Source organism: Bufo bufo, chromosome 4 (genome assembly GCF_905171765.1).
Source record: "Bufo bufo chromosome 4, aBufBuf1.1, whole genome shotgun sequence".
Lineage (NCBI taxonomy): Eukaryota > Metazoa > Chordata > Amphibia > Anura > Bufonidae > Bufo > Bufo bufo.
In genome coordinates this window covers 565528264-565544648 of record NC_053392.1, presented here as the reverse complement: position 1 = coordinate 565544648, position 16385 = coordinate 565528264, and the positions used below count along the sequence as shown (strand labels likewise).

The 16385-nt window shown below is 46.5% G+C and overlaps 1 protein-coding gene across 1 annotated transcript in view; it reads left to right on the top strand.

Annotated features, from left to right (window-relative positions):
• Window positions 1-16385, top strand: part of MSH6 (mutS homolog 6) — a 56586-nt gene that overhangs the window by 20483 nt on the left and 19718 nt on the right. Inside the window, exons 4-5 of the mRNA XM_040430304.1 lie at window positions 5324-7832; window positions 10345-10610. Of these exons, the coding sequence (XP_040286238.1) occupies window positions 5324-7832; window positions 10345-10610 (2775 nt within the window). The remainder of the gene's footprint in view (window positions 1-5323; window positions 7833-10344; window positions 10611-16385) is intronic.

Sequence of the window (16385 nt, the reverse complement as noted above, 5' to 3'; positions counted from 1 at the left end):
ACTGACTTCTCGTCGGTGGTTTCCAAGGCCTGGGCCCGCCCTGATGCCCGTTTTACCCCGCCTAAGAAGTTGGATATCTGTTATCCATTCCCGGCGGATTGCATTACAAACTGGGCGTCACCACCCAAAGTCGACCCCCCCGGTGGCCCGTTTGGCAAAAAGCACGGCTATTCCCGTTGCTGATGGCTCTTCCTTACAATCCACTGAGGATCGCCGTATAGAGGCCATTACCAAAGGTATCTTTGCAGCCTCCGGTTCCGCCCTCCGGCCGGTCTTTGCTTCCGCTTGGGCTGGAAAAGCGGTTTCAGAGTGGGCTTCTCAGCTGGATCAGGAGCTTGAATCCGACGTCCCTATTCAGGACCTCCGTGCTCTAGCCCAACTTATCGTTCAAGCCGGCAAATTTGTCTGTGAGGCATCCCTTGATGCGGGGGCTCTCATAGCCCGTTCGTCTGCCCTGGCCGTTTCGGCCAGGAGGGAGCTTTGGTTAAAGGTTTGGACGGCGGACTCCACGTCAAAGCGGTCTCTTACTGGCCTTCCCTTTACTGGTTCTCGATTGTTCGGGACCCGCTTGGATGAAATCATATCCGAAGCCACGGGGGGGAAGAGTACGCATCTTCCTCAATCTAGGACTAGGACCACCACTCGAGGCCGTCCCACTTTTTCTCGCTTCAGGTCTTCCCGCAGGGCTCCCGCACCTCGCACCTCTTCAGGTCCATCCCCTAACTCTGTCCAAGACAGACGTAAGAAACCTTTTTTTCGGACCCAGCCCTCCTGGCGCAAGTCACAGCCTGCTCGCCCTCCCGCGACCAAGCAGAACACTACCTGAAGGTGCGCCCCCACCCACCCGGGTGGGGGGACGTCTCTTCCTCTTCAGGGACTTCTGGCAGGCGCACGTCTCCGACGCCTGGGCTCTCGAAGTTGTGTCTTCCGGGTACAAACTCGAGTTTACGTCCCTCCCCCCAGTTCGGTTCTTTCGCTCCCGGGTTCCCTGGGATCCCCAAGGGGCGGCCGATTTCTTTACTGCCACTCGCACCCTTCTGGACAAAGGGGTCATCGCTCCGGTTCCCATGGAAGAAAGATTCAAGGGGTTCTATTCGAACCTTTTTGTGGTCCCCAAAAAAGAAGGCTCGGTTCGTCCCATTCTGGATCTAAAACGGTTAAACCGTTTCCTTCGTCTTCAGCGATTCCGGATGGAGTCTCTCAGGTCGGTGGTGGCCTCTCTGGAAAAAGGGGAGTTCCTGGCCTCTATCGACATCCAGGACGCCTACCTTCATATTCCAATCGCTCGGTGTCATCAGTGCTTTCTGCGCTTTGCAGTGGGGTCCGACCACTACCAGTTCGTTGCTCTCCCCTTCGGGCTGGTGACGGCCCCTCGCGTTTTCACAAAGGTCCTTGCCCCTGTCCTCGCCTTACTTCGTTCCAGGGGAGTTTTTCTTCTTCCATATTTGGACGATCTCCTTATCAAGGCACCCTCTCTGTCACTGACATCCGCCAGTGTGGACCTCTCGCTACAAACCTTACGCCGGTTTGGTTGGATTATCAATCTTCCCAAATCCGCTCTTGTTCCATCCAGGCAACTGATCTTTCTGGGGATGCTGCTGGATACAGATGCAGCGGAGGTTCGGCTTCCGTCAGAGAAGCGCCAGCTCCTTCATCGGTCGGTTCGGAGCCTTCTGAACCACCGCCATCCTTCCTTCCGGTTCAGCATGCGGGTCTTGGGACAGATGGTGTCCTGTTTCGAAGCTATCCCCTACGCGCAGTATCACTCCCGCACCTTTCAGACTGCCATTCTGTCCGCATGGGACAAGTCCCAGGAAAGTCTGGATAAGCACTTCCCCCTCCCCCCCCCCCCCCCCAGGTTCGCTCCTCTCTCCTCTGGTGGTTATGGACCCCTCTCCAAGGGAAGTCCTTCCTGCCGATAACTTGGTTGGTGATTACCACCGATGCCAGTCTGCGGGGTTGGAGGGGGGTGTTTCCTCCTCGGTCCGTACAAGGCACTTGGTCTCCATCGGAGTCCAAACTGCCGATCAACGTTCTGGAGCTGAGGGCGGTTCTCCTTTCACTCCGGCATTGGACTTCGCTGCTTCAGGGTCACCCTATTCGTGTCCAATCGGACAATGCCACGGCTGTGGCATACATAAATCATCAGGGGGGCACTCGCAGCGCGGCGGCGATGAGGGAGGTGTCTCTAATCCTTCGCTGGGCGGAAATTCATGTTTCGGCCATTTACATCCCGGGGGTGGACAATTGGGCGGCGGATTTCCTCAGCCGGACGACGATCGACCCGGGCGAGTGGTCTCTGCACCCCGACGTCTTCGAGTCTCTTTGCCTCCGTTGGGGTCGTCCGGACGTGGATCTCATGGCCTCCAGATTCAACCACAAGCTTCCCACCTTCATGGCCAGAACCAAGGATCCGGACGCTTACGGCGCGGACGCGCTCGTCCTTCCCTGGACGAAGTTCTCTCTCCTCTACGTTTTTCCGCCCCTGCCTCTTCTTCCACGAGTCCTTCGGAAGATCGCGGCGGAGGGCACGCCTGCGATCCTAATAGCCCCGGATTGGCCTCGTCGTCCTTGGTACGCCGACCTTATGTTGCTCCTGGCAGACGCCCCCTTGCCTCTGCCTCTAAGAGAAGACCTCCTCTCTCAAGGGCCGATCTTCCACCAGCATTTAGGGTCGCTACGTTTAGCGGCGTGGCTATTGAAACCGCGGTCCTAACGCGGCGGGGGTTTTCTGCTGACGTGGTCCGTACCATGATTCGTGCGCGTAAACCGGCTTCGTCCAGGATTTATTACCGAACCTGGCGGGCCTATTTGAATTTCTGCGAGACCTTAGATGTTCATCCCCTTTGGTTTTCTCTCCCCACGATTTTATCCTTCTTGCAGTCTGGTCTGGACTTGGGTTTAGGTCTCAGTACCCTAAAGGGTCAGATCTCAGCGCTTTCGATCCTTTTTCAGCGACCTCTGGCTCCGCTCGGTCCAGTTAAGACTTTTCTTCAGGGGGTTGCTCACTATGCTCCCTCGTATCGCGCTCCCGTTCCATCTTGGGATCTTAATGTTGTGCTGACGGCTCTCCAATCTTCTCCTTTCGAGCCTTTGCGCAGGGTTTCCCTTCGCTTGTTGTCTTGCAAAGTTTTTTTCCTCGTTGCCATCACGTCTCTTCGGCGTGTGTCTGAATTGGCGGCACTTTCTTGCGTAGAACCCCTCTTGGTTTTTCACCAGGACAAGGTGGTTCTCCGCCCGGCTCCGGATTTCCTTCCGAAGGTGGTGTCCGCTTTTCACCTGAATGAAGATATTGTCCTTCCTTCTCTGTGCCCGTCCCAGTCTCATCCTCGGGAACGGGATCTTCACCGTCTGGATGTTGTTAGGGCTCTGAGGATCTACTTGGATGTAACTAGACCCTTTCGGCGCTCGGATTCTCTATTTGTGGTTCCGGAGGGTCCGCGCAGGGGGCTGGCGGCATCTAAAGTGGTTATTGCCCGCTTCATCAAGATGGCTATTGCTGAGGCTTACCGTGCTAAGGGCAGGGAAACGCCCTTTGGTGTTACTGCTCATTCTACCAGAGCGGTCGGGGCTTCCTGGGCTCGGCGAAATCAAGCTTCGGCTGAACAATTGTGTAAGGCGGCCACCTGGTCTTCTTTGCACACTTTCACCAAGTTCTACAAGGTGAACACTTATGCATCGGCGGATGCTGCTTTGGGCCGCCTGGTCTTGCAGGCGGCGGTGCCTTAATGCCTATGGTGCTTTAATTCATCTTGGGTTGTGGTCCCTCCCTATTTGTGGACTGCTTTTGAACGTCCCAAGGTTTCCTGTGTCCCCCAAGGAATTGGGCGAGAAAACGAGATTTTTGTATAACTTACCAGTAAAATCTCTTTCTCGCTCTTCCTTGGGGGACACAGCACCCACCCATTGTTTTGATTGCCCTGACGGGAGTTTTGACTTGGTGTTAATTTGGTTGATCCTTGCCTTTGTTTTAACTACTTGGGCACATAACTGGTAGTCGCTCGCTCCAGGCTGAGGGTATAGCTGCTGGAGGAGGGGCTTAACAGTCTTTCACTTAGTGTCACGCCTCCTATGGAGATGAGCTATACCCAAGGTTTCCTGTGTCCCCCAAGGAAGAGCGAGAAAGAGATTTTACTGGTAAGTTATACAAAAATCTCGTTTTTCAGTCTTACTAGTTTTTACATATCATCTTGAGTGATAAACGCGGAGTTGCATTTGTTAAGAATAGTGTTATTAAAGTGACCCTCTAATTCAAGAAATAAAATTCTTCTGGTTCAAGATATAAAAGTTACATTAACAGGGGAACACACAGAACACTTACATAGTGGTTTCTTTTTCATCTTTTCAGTTGTATATCCCCTAAATCTTGTGCTTCTCTTCTGTCATCCAAGATGGCTGTGCCGTTTCTCAGACTACATGATGCATGTCTGTCCCTGTTCATGGATTGACCAGCACTGCTCACGTACCAAACTCTCATCAGACGGTCTGAGAAGTGGTGTCCCATCTTGGGTGGCTGAAAAGGACCCTGGGAACTGACAGATCTGCAAAGATGAAAAGGAGGTCACCAGGTAAGCGTTCTGTCCGTTCCCCAGTTAATGTGAATTTTATTTATTTTTCTATTTAAAGGGAATTGTCACCGCGTACCTGAAAATAAAGCCATTTCACAGTTGGTCCCATATGGACTGAGTTCGTAGAAATAAGTCTTTGTTGTTTTTATTTTTTTATGTAAGTGAGCCCTTAGGTGCAACAAGAGTGTTGCCTTTGCACCCAAAGCTCCGCTCACTTTTAGTGCTGGCTATGCTGCCTCCGCTTTGACTGACAGGGTCAGGTAGTGCAGACATACTCGATCCTCGCCCTGAAACCTCACAGCAGTGTTTGGTGCACATGCAGTACAGGTCTGGAGACCACCTGGAAGATGGAATCAGTCTGTGCAACTGCGCATTTGATCGCCACCCCTGTACTGCGTGTGTGCAGAGATTTCAGGGCCTGCACTTGATTACGTCTACACTGCCTGGCCTGGTCCTGTCAATCTAAGCGGAGTGGGCACGACTTGCAGTGAAAGGGAGCAGAGCTTGAGGTGCAGTGGCAACGCCCAAGTTTTACCTAGGGTCTCATTTACATAGTGTTATTTCTACGAATAGAGGGCCACATCAACATGAGACCAAGTGCGTTTCTTTCATCTACACAGTCCGATTTTATTTCCAGACATTTGGTGACAAATTCCCTTTACCCGGAGGGTTTCTTTAAAATCCCCTATACTGTGTAATCTTTGAGTTGGTTCTGTGTGTTCTTCATAATCTCCTTTTTTTTTTTTTTTTTTCAGGTAGAAGAAAATTCTTTAAGTGAGGAACCAACTCCCGAGCGAAAAAACAGACCAGTACGTCAAGCCAGGAGTGATGGAAAGGCCAAGAGGAGGAGAATTATAGTGGCGTCAGACAGTGAGGAGGGCTCTGATGATGAGTTCAAGCCAGACACTAAGGATTCTGCAAGCAGTGATGAGGGCAGCAGTGGAGTAGATGAAGATGACGTGTCTGCACCTGAAACAGAGGACAGCCCAGTCAAGGTCCCTATCAAACGCAAGAGAGGGAGTGTGTCAAAGCCTCCTGTTAAGAATTTGCAGTGTGAGCTTCCAGAAACTCCAAAAAGAACGGTCAGTGTTTCCGCAGAAGCAAAGTCAAAGCTGTCATCCTTTTCTGCCCCAGAATCCTTTGAATCACAGTCAAATGCTGGCGGTACTGGTGGTGTCTCTACGTGGGACCATGAAAAGTTTGAGTGGCTTCAAGATGGGAGGAGGAAAGACTCAAAACGGAAGAGGCAAACTGATGAAGACTATGACCCTGGCACACTGTATGTTCCAGATGATTTCCTCAATAAATGCACCCCAGGCGTGAGAAAGTGGTGGCAACTGAAATCTCAGCAGTTTGACGCTGTCATATTTTACAAGGTTGGGAAGTTTTATGAACTTTACCACATGGATGCTGTTATCGGGGTGAACGAGTTGGGCCTGATGTTCATGAAAGGCACCTGGGCTCACTCTGGATTCCCTGAGATTGCATTTGGCCGTTTCTCAGATGTTCTAGTTCAGAAGGGTTATAAGGTAGCCAGGGTAGAGCAGACCGAAACGCCAGATATGATGGAAGCACGCTGCAAATCCATGTCTCACGCCACTAAGTTTGACAAAGTTGTGAGACGAGAAATCTGCAGGATTATTACCAAAGGGACTCAGACCTACAGCGTGTTAGACGGAAGTCCTTCAGAGAGTCATAGTAAATACCTGTTGTGCTTAAAAGAAAAGATGAACGGTTCTTCTAACCAGCAGAGAACATACGGTGTCTGCTTTGTGGACACTTCAGTGGGAAAGTTTTATGTTGGCCAATTTCACGATGACCGCCATTGTTCACGTTTTAGGACCTTGGTTTCCCATTATCCCCCAGTACAGATCTTGTTTGAGAAGTGTAATCCATCGCTGGATACAAAGAAAGTTCTTAAAAGCTGCCTCTCCACGTCCATTCAAGAGGGATTAAATCCTTCTCAGTATTGGGAAGCTTCTAAAACACTAAAGCTCTTGGCTGAAGAAGGTTATTTTGTAAAAGACTCCAAGGAAGGCCAAGACAGCGGCGCTTTGCCCCCAGTTCTTAAAGCAATGACTTCAGACAGTGACTCTTTAGGGCTTACACCTGGCGAGAACCACGAGCTTGCTCTTTCTGCACTCGGGGCTTGCATTTTTTATCTCAAAAAATGTCTCATTGATCAGGAGCTGCTCTCTATGGCAAACTTTGAAGAGTACGTTCCTGTTGACCTTGACATTGAAAGGGCCCAAACCTCGACCAGTTTCTTTGCTAAAACAAGCCAGCGAATGGTCCTTGATGGCGTCACCCTGACAAACCTAGAGATTCTTCAGAATGGGACAAACGGTTCCACAGAAGGGACCCTACTGGAGAAATTGGACACATGCTTCACTCCTTTTGGCAAGCGTCTTTTAAAGCAGTGGCTTTGTGCTCCACTATGCAACCCGTTTTCAATCAATGATCGGCTTAATGCGGTTGAAGATCTAATGGCTACTCCGGGGAAAGTGTCAGAGGTTGGAGAACTGCTGAAAAAACTTCCGGATCTTGAAAGACTACTGAGCAAAATTCATAGCATTGGCTCTCCACTCAAAAGCCAAAACCATCCAGATAGCAGAGCTGTCATGTACGAGGAGACCACCTACAGCAAGAAGAAGATAGCAGATTTCCTTTCTGCCCTGGAAGGTTTTAAGGTGATGCGCGAAGTCATAACGATAATGGAAGATGCCATCGATGATTTTAAGTCCAATATTCTCAAACAGGTGCTTATTCTTAAAGAAAAAAATCCCAAAGGGCGTTTTCCAGATCTGTCCACTGAGTTAAAGCGCTGGGATACTTCATTTGACCATGAGAAAGCTAGGAAAACTGGGGTGATCACCCCTAAAGCGGGTTTTGATCCAGACTACGATGAAGCCCTGAGGGACATTAAGACGACAGAGCAGAGTCTGGCTGATTATTTGGATAAGCAGCGGAAGAGACTGGGATGCAAGAGTATAGTTTATTGGGGGACTGCAAAAAACCGTTACCAGATGGAAATCCCGGAGAGTGTCACGGAACGCAATTTACCAGAGGAGTATGAATTAAAATCTACAAAGAAGGGGTTCAAGCGTTACTGGACAAAAGCCATAGAAAAGATGTTTGGTGAACTGGTAAATGCAGAGGAGCGCAGAGATGCAGCCCTTAAAGACTGTATGAGGAGACTGTTCTATAACTTTGATAAAAATTACAAAGAGTGGCAAACGGCAGTGGAGTGCTTTGCTGTATTGGGTGAGTACCTTGATGCTGTAGTACAGCTGTATTGGTAGAAAAGGGTTAAATGGGGCAGGAGAAACTGAAAGGGATTCTGTAACCATGATCTTGGACTAGTATCTGCAGTACAACACGAGTAGTACTGCAGATAAGGTGTCCAGATTGCCATTTTTCGTTTTCCTTCTGCTTCCTGTTCCCCTCCTTAAAGCTGCAGTCAAATTCACCGTCTGAAATGCTTTGCCAGATTAACTTAAGTGAGAGGACTCCTGTGCGTGTGCTGACTGAAGGGGGTAATGGGGGCCGTAAAACTAAATATTGATCTCAACTCCTTATCTGTATTACTACGCACTATTATGGTTACGGATTCCCTTTAAAGTAGTTGTTTCATACTTTTACTGTACAGCGTGAGATTTAAACGGGTTGTGCAGTGGTATAATGTTGAAGACCTATCCCCAGAATTGGTCATGAATAGAGATGAGCTCAGCGAGCTTCAGAGGTAACATACGAGGTCTCTTCATTCATAACTTTGGATTAATACTGTACGGAGATCCATCTCCATACAGTATTAGAATGTATGGGCTCCGATAGGCCGAAGTAAGTTATTCGCGAAGTCGCTCACGACTTTGTGAATAACTAATTTCTGCTCATCGGAGAGCATACATTCTAAAACTGTACAGAGGCGAATCTCCATACAGTATTAATCCGAAGTTGTGAACGAATGCTACATCCGAAGTGCGCTTTACCCATCACAAGTCATGAATATCAGATAGGCAGATGTGTACTCCCAGCATTCCTGTGATCAGCTGTTTGAAGAGGCCATGGAGCTCGTGCCAGCGCTTCGTCCTCGTCACTGTTCAACTGCACCCCGCCTACTTTGTAGCGGCAGCACGGTGTAAATACAGCTGCTCGTTCTGTTCACTTAAATGGGAAAAGCAGTTGTAATTACACTACTACTGCTGCTATGGCTTAGGGCTCAGGCACACAAGCGTATGTATTTTGCGGTCCACAAAAAATACGGATGACGTGTGCACTTCGTATTTTGCAGAACAGTCTTATCTTTGTCCGTAATGCGAATGATAATAATAGGACATTTTTTTGGGCGGAACGGATATACCGTAACGGAATGCACACAAAGTAACTTCCGTTCTTTTGCAAAACCATTGAAATGGTTCCGCATACGGTCCGCAAAAAAAACTGAACGGACACGGAAAGAAAATTTGTTCATGTGCATGAGCCCTTGGACATCGTGCAGTTAAACAGTGAAGAGGACACAACGCTCTCATTAGAGCCGCGTCATCTCCATACAGCTGATCGGCGGGGGAGCCCAGTGTTGGACCTATCAATATACCAGGGCTGCACAACCCCTTTAAATGGTCTCTGCCTTGTTTTTATATTCTACACAGCAGTAGCGGTAATATGTCCGAGGTTTTTCTCAGTGAGAGACTCAGTGCAGTGACCTTCACAGGTCATTGGAGCAAGGGAACCAAAGCAATGTCAGTGTTGTGCCCATTTGGTTTCGATAGTTTGGCTTTCCTCAGAAGCGTTAGACCCGGAAGAAACTGTGTGTTCTAAAAGGGCACAACACTCATGTCAACCCACTTTCTGCTTTGTTTCAATGTTCAGTGGAGGTCTCGACAGCCAGAATAGCTCCATTCAAAACTTCTGACCTGCCTAAAGTCCTTTAAAGCAGCAGGTGCACTTTAAATAGATTTTGGTTGCTCAAAGAATCTGGTATAAACCATGGTTTGTAGCCTAGCTCTGTCAAATGTTTAGTCAAAGTCTATGTTGGCAGTTAAAGGGGTTGTATGGGGGTTTATATTGGTGACCGATTCTCAGGATGGGTCATTGATATCTGATCGGCAGGGGTCCGACAGTCGACACCCCTCACGGATCAGCTGTTTGAAGAGGAGGTGGCGCTCAATGTGAAATTTACTTCCTCTTCATTACACTGCCTGTTGTCTTAGAAGCGAGCGTCATTACAAGTACTCTCTCCATTCACTTGAATGCAGCGAGTACTTATTACACTGCACGCCGCTATAAGGGAGACTAAGCGCAGTGTAATAAAGAGGAAGCAGCTCTCGCATGACGTGCATCCGCCTCTTCAAACAGCTGATTGGCGAAGTGTCGAGTCAGACCCCCGCCGATCAGATGTTGATGACCCAACCCCTTTAACACCTAATGCTCTAGATCAGGCATCCTCAAACTACGGCCCTCCAGCTGTTGTAAAACTACAACTCCCACAATGCCCTGCTGTAAGCTGATAGCTGCAGGCTATTCGGGCATGCTGGGAGTTGTAGTTTTGCAACATCTGGAGGGCCGCAGTTTGAGGATGCCTGCTCTAGATCATCTTTTGAAATGGTTAGACAGTGTAGAATATGAAGCTCCTGTCACTGCCCCAACAGCTTCCTCTTGGATGCGTTCAGACGGCTGCAGTAGTTGGTATGGCTTTAGGATCCTGTCGGCACAAGGCCGGGGAGCCCTTTCTCTGATGTTTTCTTTGCACTCACCAGTTCCGATCTTTCTGCTGCAGATGTGCTTATATGCTTGGCGCAGTACAGCCGAGGTGGTGATGGACCGGTTTGCAGGCCTGACATTTTGTTACCTGATGACATCACACCATTCTTAGAGCTCCGCGGGTCCCGTCACCCTTGCATTACAAAAACCTTTTTTGGAGATGACTTTATCCCAAATGATATTGTAATTGGTTGCAAGGACGAGGAGGGCGATGAAAACAGTGCCCACTGTGTGCTCGTTACAGGCCCAAACATGGGTGGCAAGTCTACTCTGTTAAGACAGGTAAGCTTTGTGTTGTGTGACCTTAACGGACATGTATCATTTTATGAAGAGTTTTTCAGTCACCTTCAGTCTGGTTAGACAGGACTATTGATGACCTAAGCTCAGGTTATCATAGAAACATAGAATGTGTCGGCATATAAGAACAATTTGGCCCATCTAGTCTGCCCAATATACTAAATACTATGGATAGCCCCTGGCCCTATCTTATATGAAGTATGGCCTTATGCCTATCCCATGCATGCTTAAACTCCTTCACTGTATTTGCAGCTGCCACTTCTGCAGGAAGGCTATTCCATGCATCCACTACTCTCTCAGTAAAGTAATACTTCCTGATATTACTTTTAAACCTTTGCCCCTCTAATTTAAAACTATGTCCTCTTGTAGCAGTTTTTCTTCTTTTAAATATTCTCTCCTCTTTTACCTTGTTGATTCCCTTTATGTATTTAAAAGTTTCTATCATATCCCCTCTGTCTCGTCTTTCTTCCAAGCTATACATGTTAAGGTCCTTTAATCTTTCCTGGTAAGTTTTGTCCTGCAATCCATGTACCAGTTTAGTAGCTCTTCTCTGAACTCTCTCCAAAGTATCAATATCCTTCTGGAGATATGGTCTCCAGTACTGCGCACAATACTCCAAATGAGGTCTCACTAGTGCTCTGTAGAGCGGCATGAGCACCTCCCTCTTTCTACTGGTAATGCCTCTCCCTATACACCCAAGAATTCTGCTAGCATTTCCTGATGCTCTGACATTGTCTGCCTACCTTTAAGTCTTCTGAAATAATGACCCCTAAATCCCTTTCCTCAGATACTGAGGTTAGGACTGTATCACTGATTGTATATTCTGCTCTTGGGTTTTTACGTCCCAGGTGCATTATCTTGCACTTATCAACATTAAATTTTAGTTGCCATATTTTTGACCATTCCTCTAGTTTTCCTAAGTCCTTTTCCATTTGGTGTATCCCTCTAGGAACATCAACCCTGTTACATATCTTTGTGTCATCAGCAAAAAGACACACCTTACCATCGAGGCCTTCTGCAATTTCGCTGATAAAGATATTAAACAATATGGGTCCCAGAACAGATCCCTGAGGTACCCCACTGGTAACAAGACCTTGGTCTGAATATACTCCATTGACTACAACCCTCTGTCTGTCCCTCAGCCACTGCCTAATCCATTCAACAATATTGGAGTCCAAGCCCAAAGACTGCACTTTATTGATAAGCTTTCTATGTGGGACAGTATCAAAAGCCTTACTAAAGTCTAGATAAGCGATGTCTACTGCACCTCCTCCATCTATTATTTTAGTCACCCAATCGAAAAAATCAATAAGATTAGTTTGACATGATCTCCCTGAAGTAAACCCATGCTGTTTTTCATCCTTCAATCCATGGGATTTTAGATGTTCCACAATCCTCTCCTTAAGTATGGTTTCCATTAATTTCCCCACTATTGATGTCAGGCTTACTGGCCTATAGTTGCCCGATTCCTCCCTACTACCTTTCTTGTGAATGGGCACAACATTTGCTAATTTCCAATCTTCTGGGACGACTCCTGTTGCCAGCGATTGGTTAAATAAATCTGTTAATGGTTTTGCTAGTTCACCGCTGAGCTCTTTTAATAGCTTTGGGTATATCCCATCAGGCCCCTGTGACTTATTTGTATTAATTTTAGACAGCTGACTTAGAACCTCTTCCTCTGTAAAGACACATGCGTCAAAAGATTCATTAGTCTTCTTTCCTAACTGAGGTCCTTCTCCTTCATTTTCAATGTCAGATTCGGGGGAAGCTTTTGGAAAGGTCCTCTTCCTCAGCCTGTGATGTCACATAGCCATTCTGCAACTCTGTCCCACCCAAGTGAACGGGATTGAGCTGCAAGCACAGCTGCTGCGCAATATACAGCGCTATGCTTGATACTGTATGAGAAGACTGGCATGCGTCAGAGCACTGTGGCCCCTTCAAACAACTGATTGCTGGGATGAAAATAATCTATACACAGAATAGGTGATTGTTGGGACCCCCAAAGATCGCTAAGGCTAAATGCACAAGATCAGGAAAATCCTCACCTTAGGTCATGTACATTGTATTCTATGAGAATTTGAAATTCTCATGTACATGATATAGATTTTATTTTATTTTTTTCTGTGCAGATTTTAAAATCCACAGCATGTCAATTTTATTTTTCTTGACCGTATTTCATGCAGATTTTCTCCATTTACTTTGGTTAGTAAAATCCACATGACGCACACAACTAAGGATAAGCGAATTGACTTCGGATGAAACATCCGAAGTCGATGCTCATAAAGCCACTTGGAACCGAACCAGCGTTTGGGAAATGTTTTTTTTTTTTTTTACAGTACCAATTCATTTATGAAGTTATTACTCAGTCTTGCGAGACTTAGCAAAGCAATAACTTGGGCTCATTGGAGCCAATACATTTGAATACTGTATGGAGCTCCTGCTCCGTACAATATTGGAACGAAGTTTTATGCGAATCGACTTCAGATGTTTCATCACCCTACACACAACCAATGTGGATTTCGATGTGGAAAAATCTGCACAAATTCACGTGGATTGTCCACAAGGATTTCCCTGCAAACACCTGTGCAATTCAGCGTGGATTCTCTACACCTAAATCCTGATCATGTGCATTTACCCTAAGGGTGACTACACACGCTGCAGCTTTGTGCAGAAAATCTGTATGAAATCCACACCAAACACACACAAACCCGCACTATTTATTGTGTGTTTGGTACATTTTATGAGGTGTTTGATGCAGATTTTTTCAGATCTCACACTTGCATTGAAAAGCATCAAGTCCGCACAAGTGAAAAGCAAAAAGTGTCATGCAGATTTCAAAATCTGCATGGTAGGTCAATTTCTGCACCTAAGAAAAAAAGTGTCCATGAGATTTGTGTAATTTCATACACTTTGCTGGTTCTGTGGGTTTTCTGCATTAAAAACCACACATAATCCGTTTGAATGAAGATGCAGTGCGCACGTGTGACCAGCGGTTAATTCAAAGTCTATAGGGTTAATAGAGAGAGCTGCATAATAACGCTCTATTATCTTTCTAAGAAAAGAGTGTATGTATATATCATCCAGCCTAAATCGTGAAGTGGTGCTACAAGAACTAAATATAGTATAGTCCGAGCACTCGGAACGAATATCATTAGTAAAAACATTTAAAAAACATCGGAATACAATAAAATATAAAAACTGAAAATAAAACTCAGACTCCAGTTAAGGGGGGCTTGGTTGGAAATACACTCAAACACAAGCACTTTATATAGAGTATATTTCCTAAGAGAATAAAACGTCCTGAAACCGATAAAGTCAATACAACTTCAAACCGGCTGATGCATATGAAACACCACGGATGTGCACAGATTGACTCTGAAAAAACCTGCCTGTCAAAAGGACCCACAGCAATAGTTAAATCCAAAGAATCCAACACCACTTGTTACCTGTCCCGAGGTCTTCAGATGGAAATACCGTCCTCCCAGTAAGTAAGTCATGCGTCCTGCTGTTACGGGCCCAAACAAAGGCCACACCAAACGAAGGTAGGGAATGCTGGCTTGTCACGTGATGTGTCACTTGGTCATGATGATCCTGATATCCTCAATCGAATATGGAGGAAGTAAATCTAATGAAATAACCATCCAGTGGTATATAAAAATAGCACAAAGTTCTGATTCATCCAGGGAATCTCAAACTGACGTCAGGATGGGTCTCTTAGAACCAAACGCATTTTGGGGTATACAACTGCCCCCTCCCTCAGTGGTGACCCAAATGGTGAACTTTCCCTGTTTATATAGCCAATCTCGATCAAACATAAAACGTGGATACAACCTGGAATGGAATAGAGCGCTAAAATGTGATGAAAAATGAAATAAACAGCAATAAAAACTAAAGGTAAATACATACACAATAAAAAAAACAGTTATGATTTGACAATCAAAAAATGTAAAAAAAACGCAGGTGCGGTCAGAGGTTGCACTACATTTTTTCCAAAAGAGTAAAAATACTCCTCTTACCGTTTTTGAGTATTTTCAGCTGAAGAGTACGAAAGTTGAAGTAATCAAATCTATATAATACATGGGTCTAAATAACATTAAGAGGCTGCTATTTATGCAGGAAACCATTACCAGTCTACTCTAGAATTGTCTTCTGTACATAAATAGCAAATTTATACAATTTAAAATTTCTGACTTTTGTGCAATTTAAAAACTCGTGTTTTATCCATCATATTTAAAATACAACGCAGCCAAAAAGGCAAATTATCAGCGCTCTGCATCTCCAGTATTACATTGGCCCAGCACCATGATTATCCCCACAATGTCCTGCTGTGTAGATCCTGTGCCCACATATAAGATGTCCGAGCAGCGCAGAAATCTTTGTTGGGATGATGCTGATGGGGCAAAAAAATACAGGATACACAGAGCACTGCATTAACATGATATAGACTGATAGGAGGCAAATACACTCACTGATTACTGCACCAGCAGGCCCTGGCTGAGCAACTGAGCCAGAGCTTGCACTCAGCCAGAACGTGCTGGTGCAGTTAATCCACAGGCTCTTGCTGAGCACCTGAGCTGGTGCAGTGATCAGTGAGTCCTCTGACTCAGATGCTCAGTGCTCACTCACTGATTACTGCACCAGCAGGCACTGACTGAGCACCTAACACAGGGAGAACACAGGAGAGTTTAGCTTCATACTCTACATTCCGGGTGTCAAGATTCCTAGAGGTATGATGACCTCTTGTCTTCAGTCACCTCCTCACCTCTGATGTTGGCAGCTGGCTCCGCAGTCAGAAGAATACAGCCATGCTGCACTCTAAGAGTGATCCCATTACCCCAGTGCAGAGCAAAGATCAGTGCTCTGCTGTCCGTCCACAGATCCTTATCAGCTTGTCCCCAGACATCTGTTGGCCTCCTCACGGGCTGCTCTTCAGTCTTCACGGATCTTTCATCGGCCAGCCACTAGTTAGCCTGCACAGTCAGGGACTCTGGAGAAGCAGCGCACCGAAATTAGCCAATGAGCAGCCTCCCTCCCTCCCTAATAACAAGCTCCTTACTTGCTGCCATCCCTACTGCTGCCAGTAAGGAGCTTAGCTATTGGATGTTTTGGGTAACGGCAGTATTACTGTGCTGCCCATGAGATTCACAGCCTGCAGTGCGCTGGTTAACTACATGAAAAGCCTTAATGCGTATTCATACGTATTAGCCTTTTTTCAAAGTGTAAAATTGCCTGAACAGGCGTCTGACGCTTGTACAGGCGTTATTGTGACCTCTGGGTTCGGTTTTGATGCGTTTGGTGTAAACTGCTGTTTTAATACAATAAATAGATTCTATGAAGTATTTGGGCCTAGCAATTAGCGTAACCCAAAATATAAGGTAAAATCGTATAAGAATCATATAAGACATGTAGACATATGAACAAACTCAACAGGACGAGGCCCCCTGACTAGGGAGGACCAGAGCGGGTGGTCCCACTAGGCGTGAAAAGCGTTTCAGAACATCTAACGAATATAAGGAAGGGCTTTGAAAACCATACGGCTTCAAAGCACTTCAAACAGTGGCATAACCGAGACCCAAAAGGTCTTTCGTATATGGCTTTGGAAAGTGTGGGTCCACATTGGAGAGGGGGCGATTTCATTAAGCGGATGTCACGCTTGGAATCAAGATTCATTTTTGACTTTGGCTCCTTAATACCGGGCGGACTCAATGCAGAGTGGGAACTTTTGTGTTTTCTTTAGCTTGGGTGCCCCTGATTGATGGT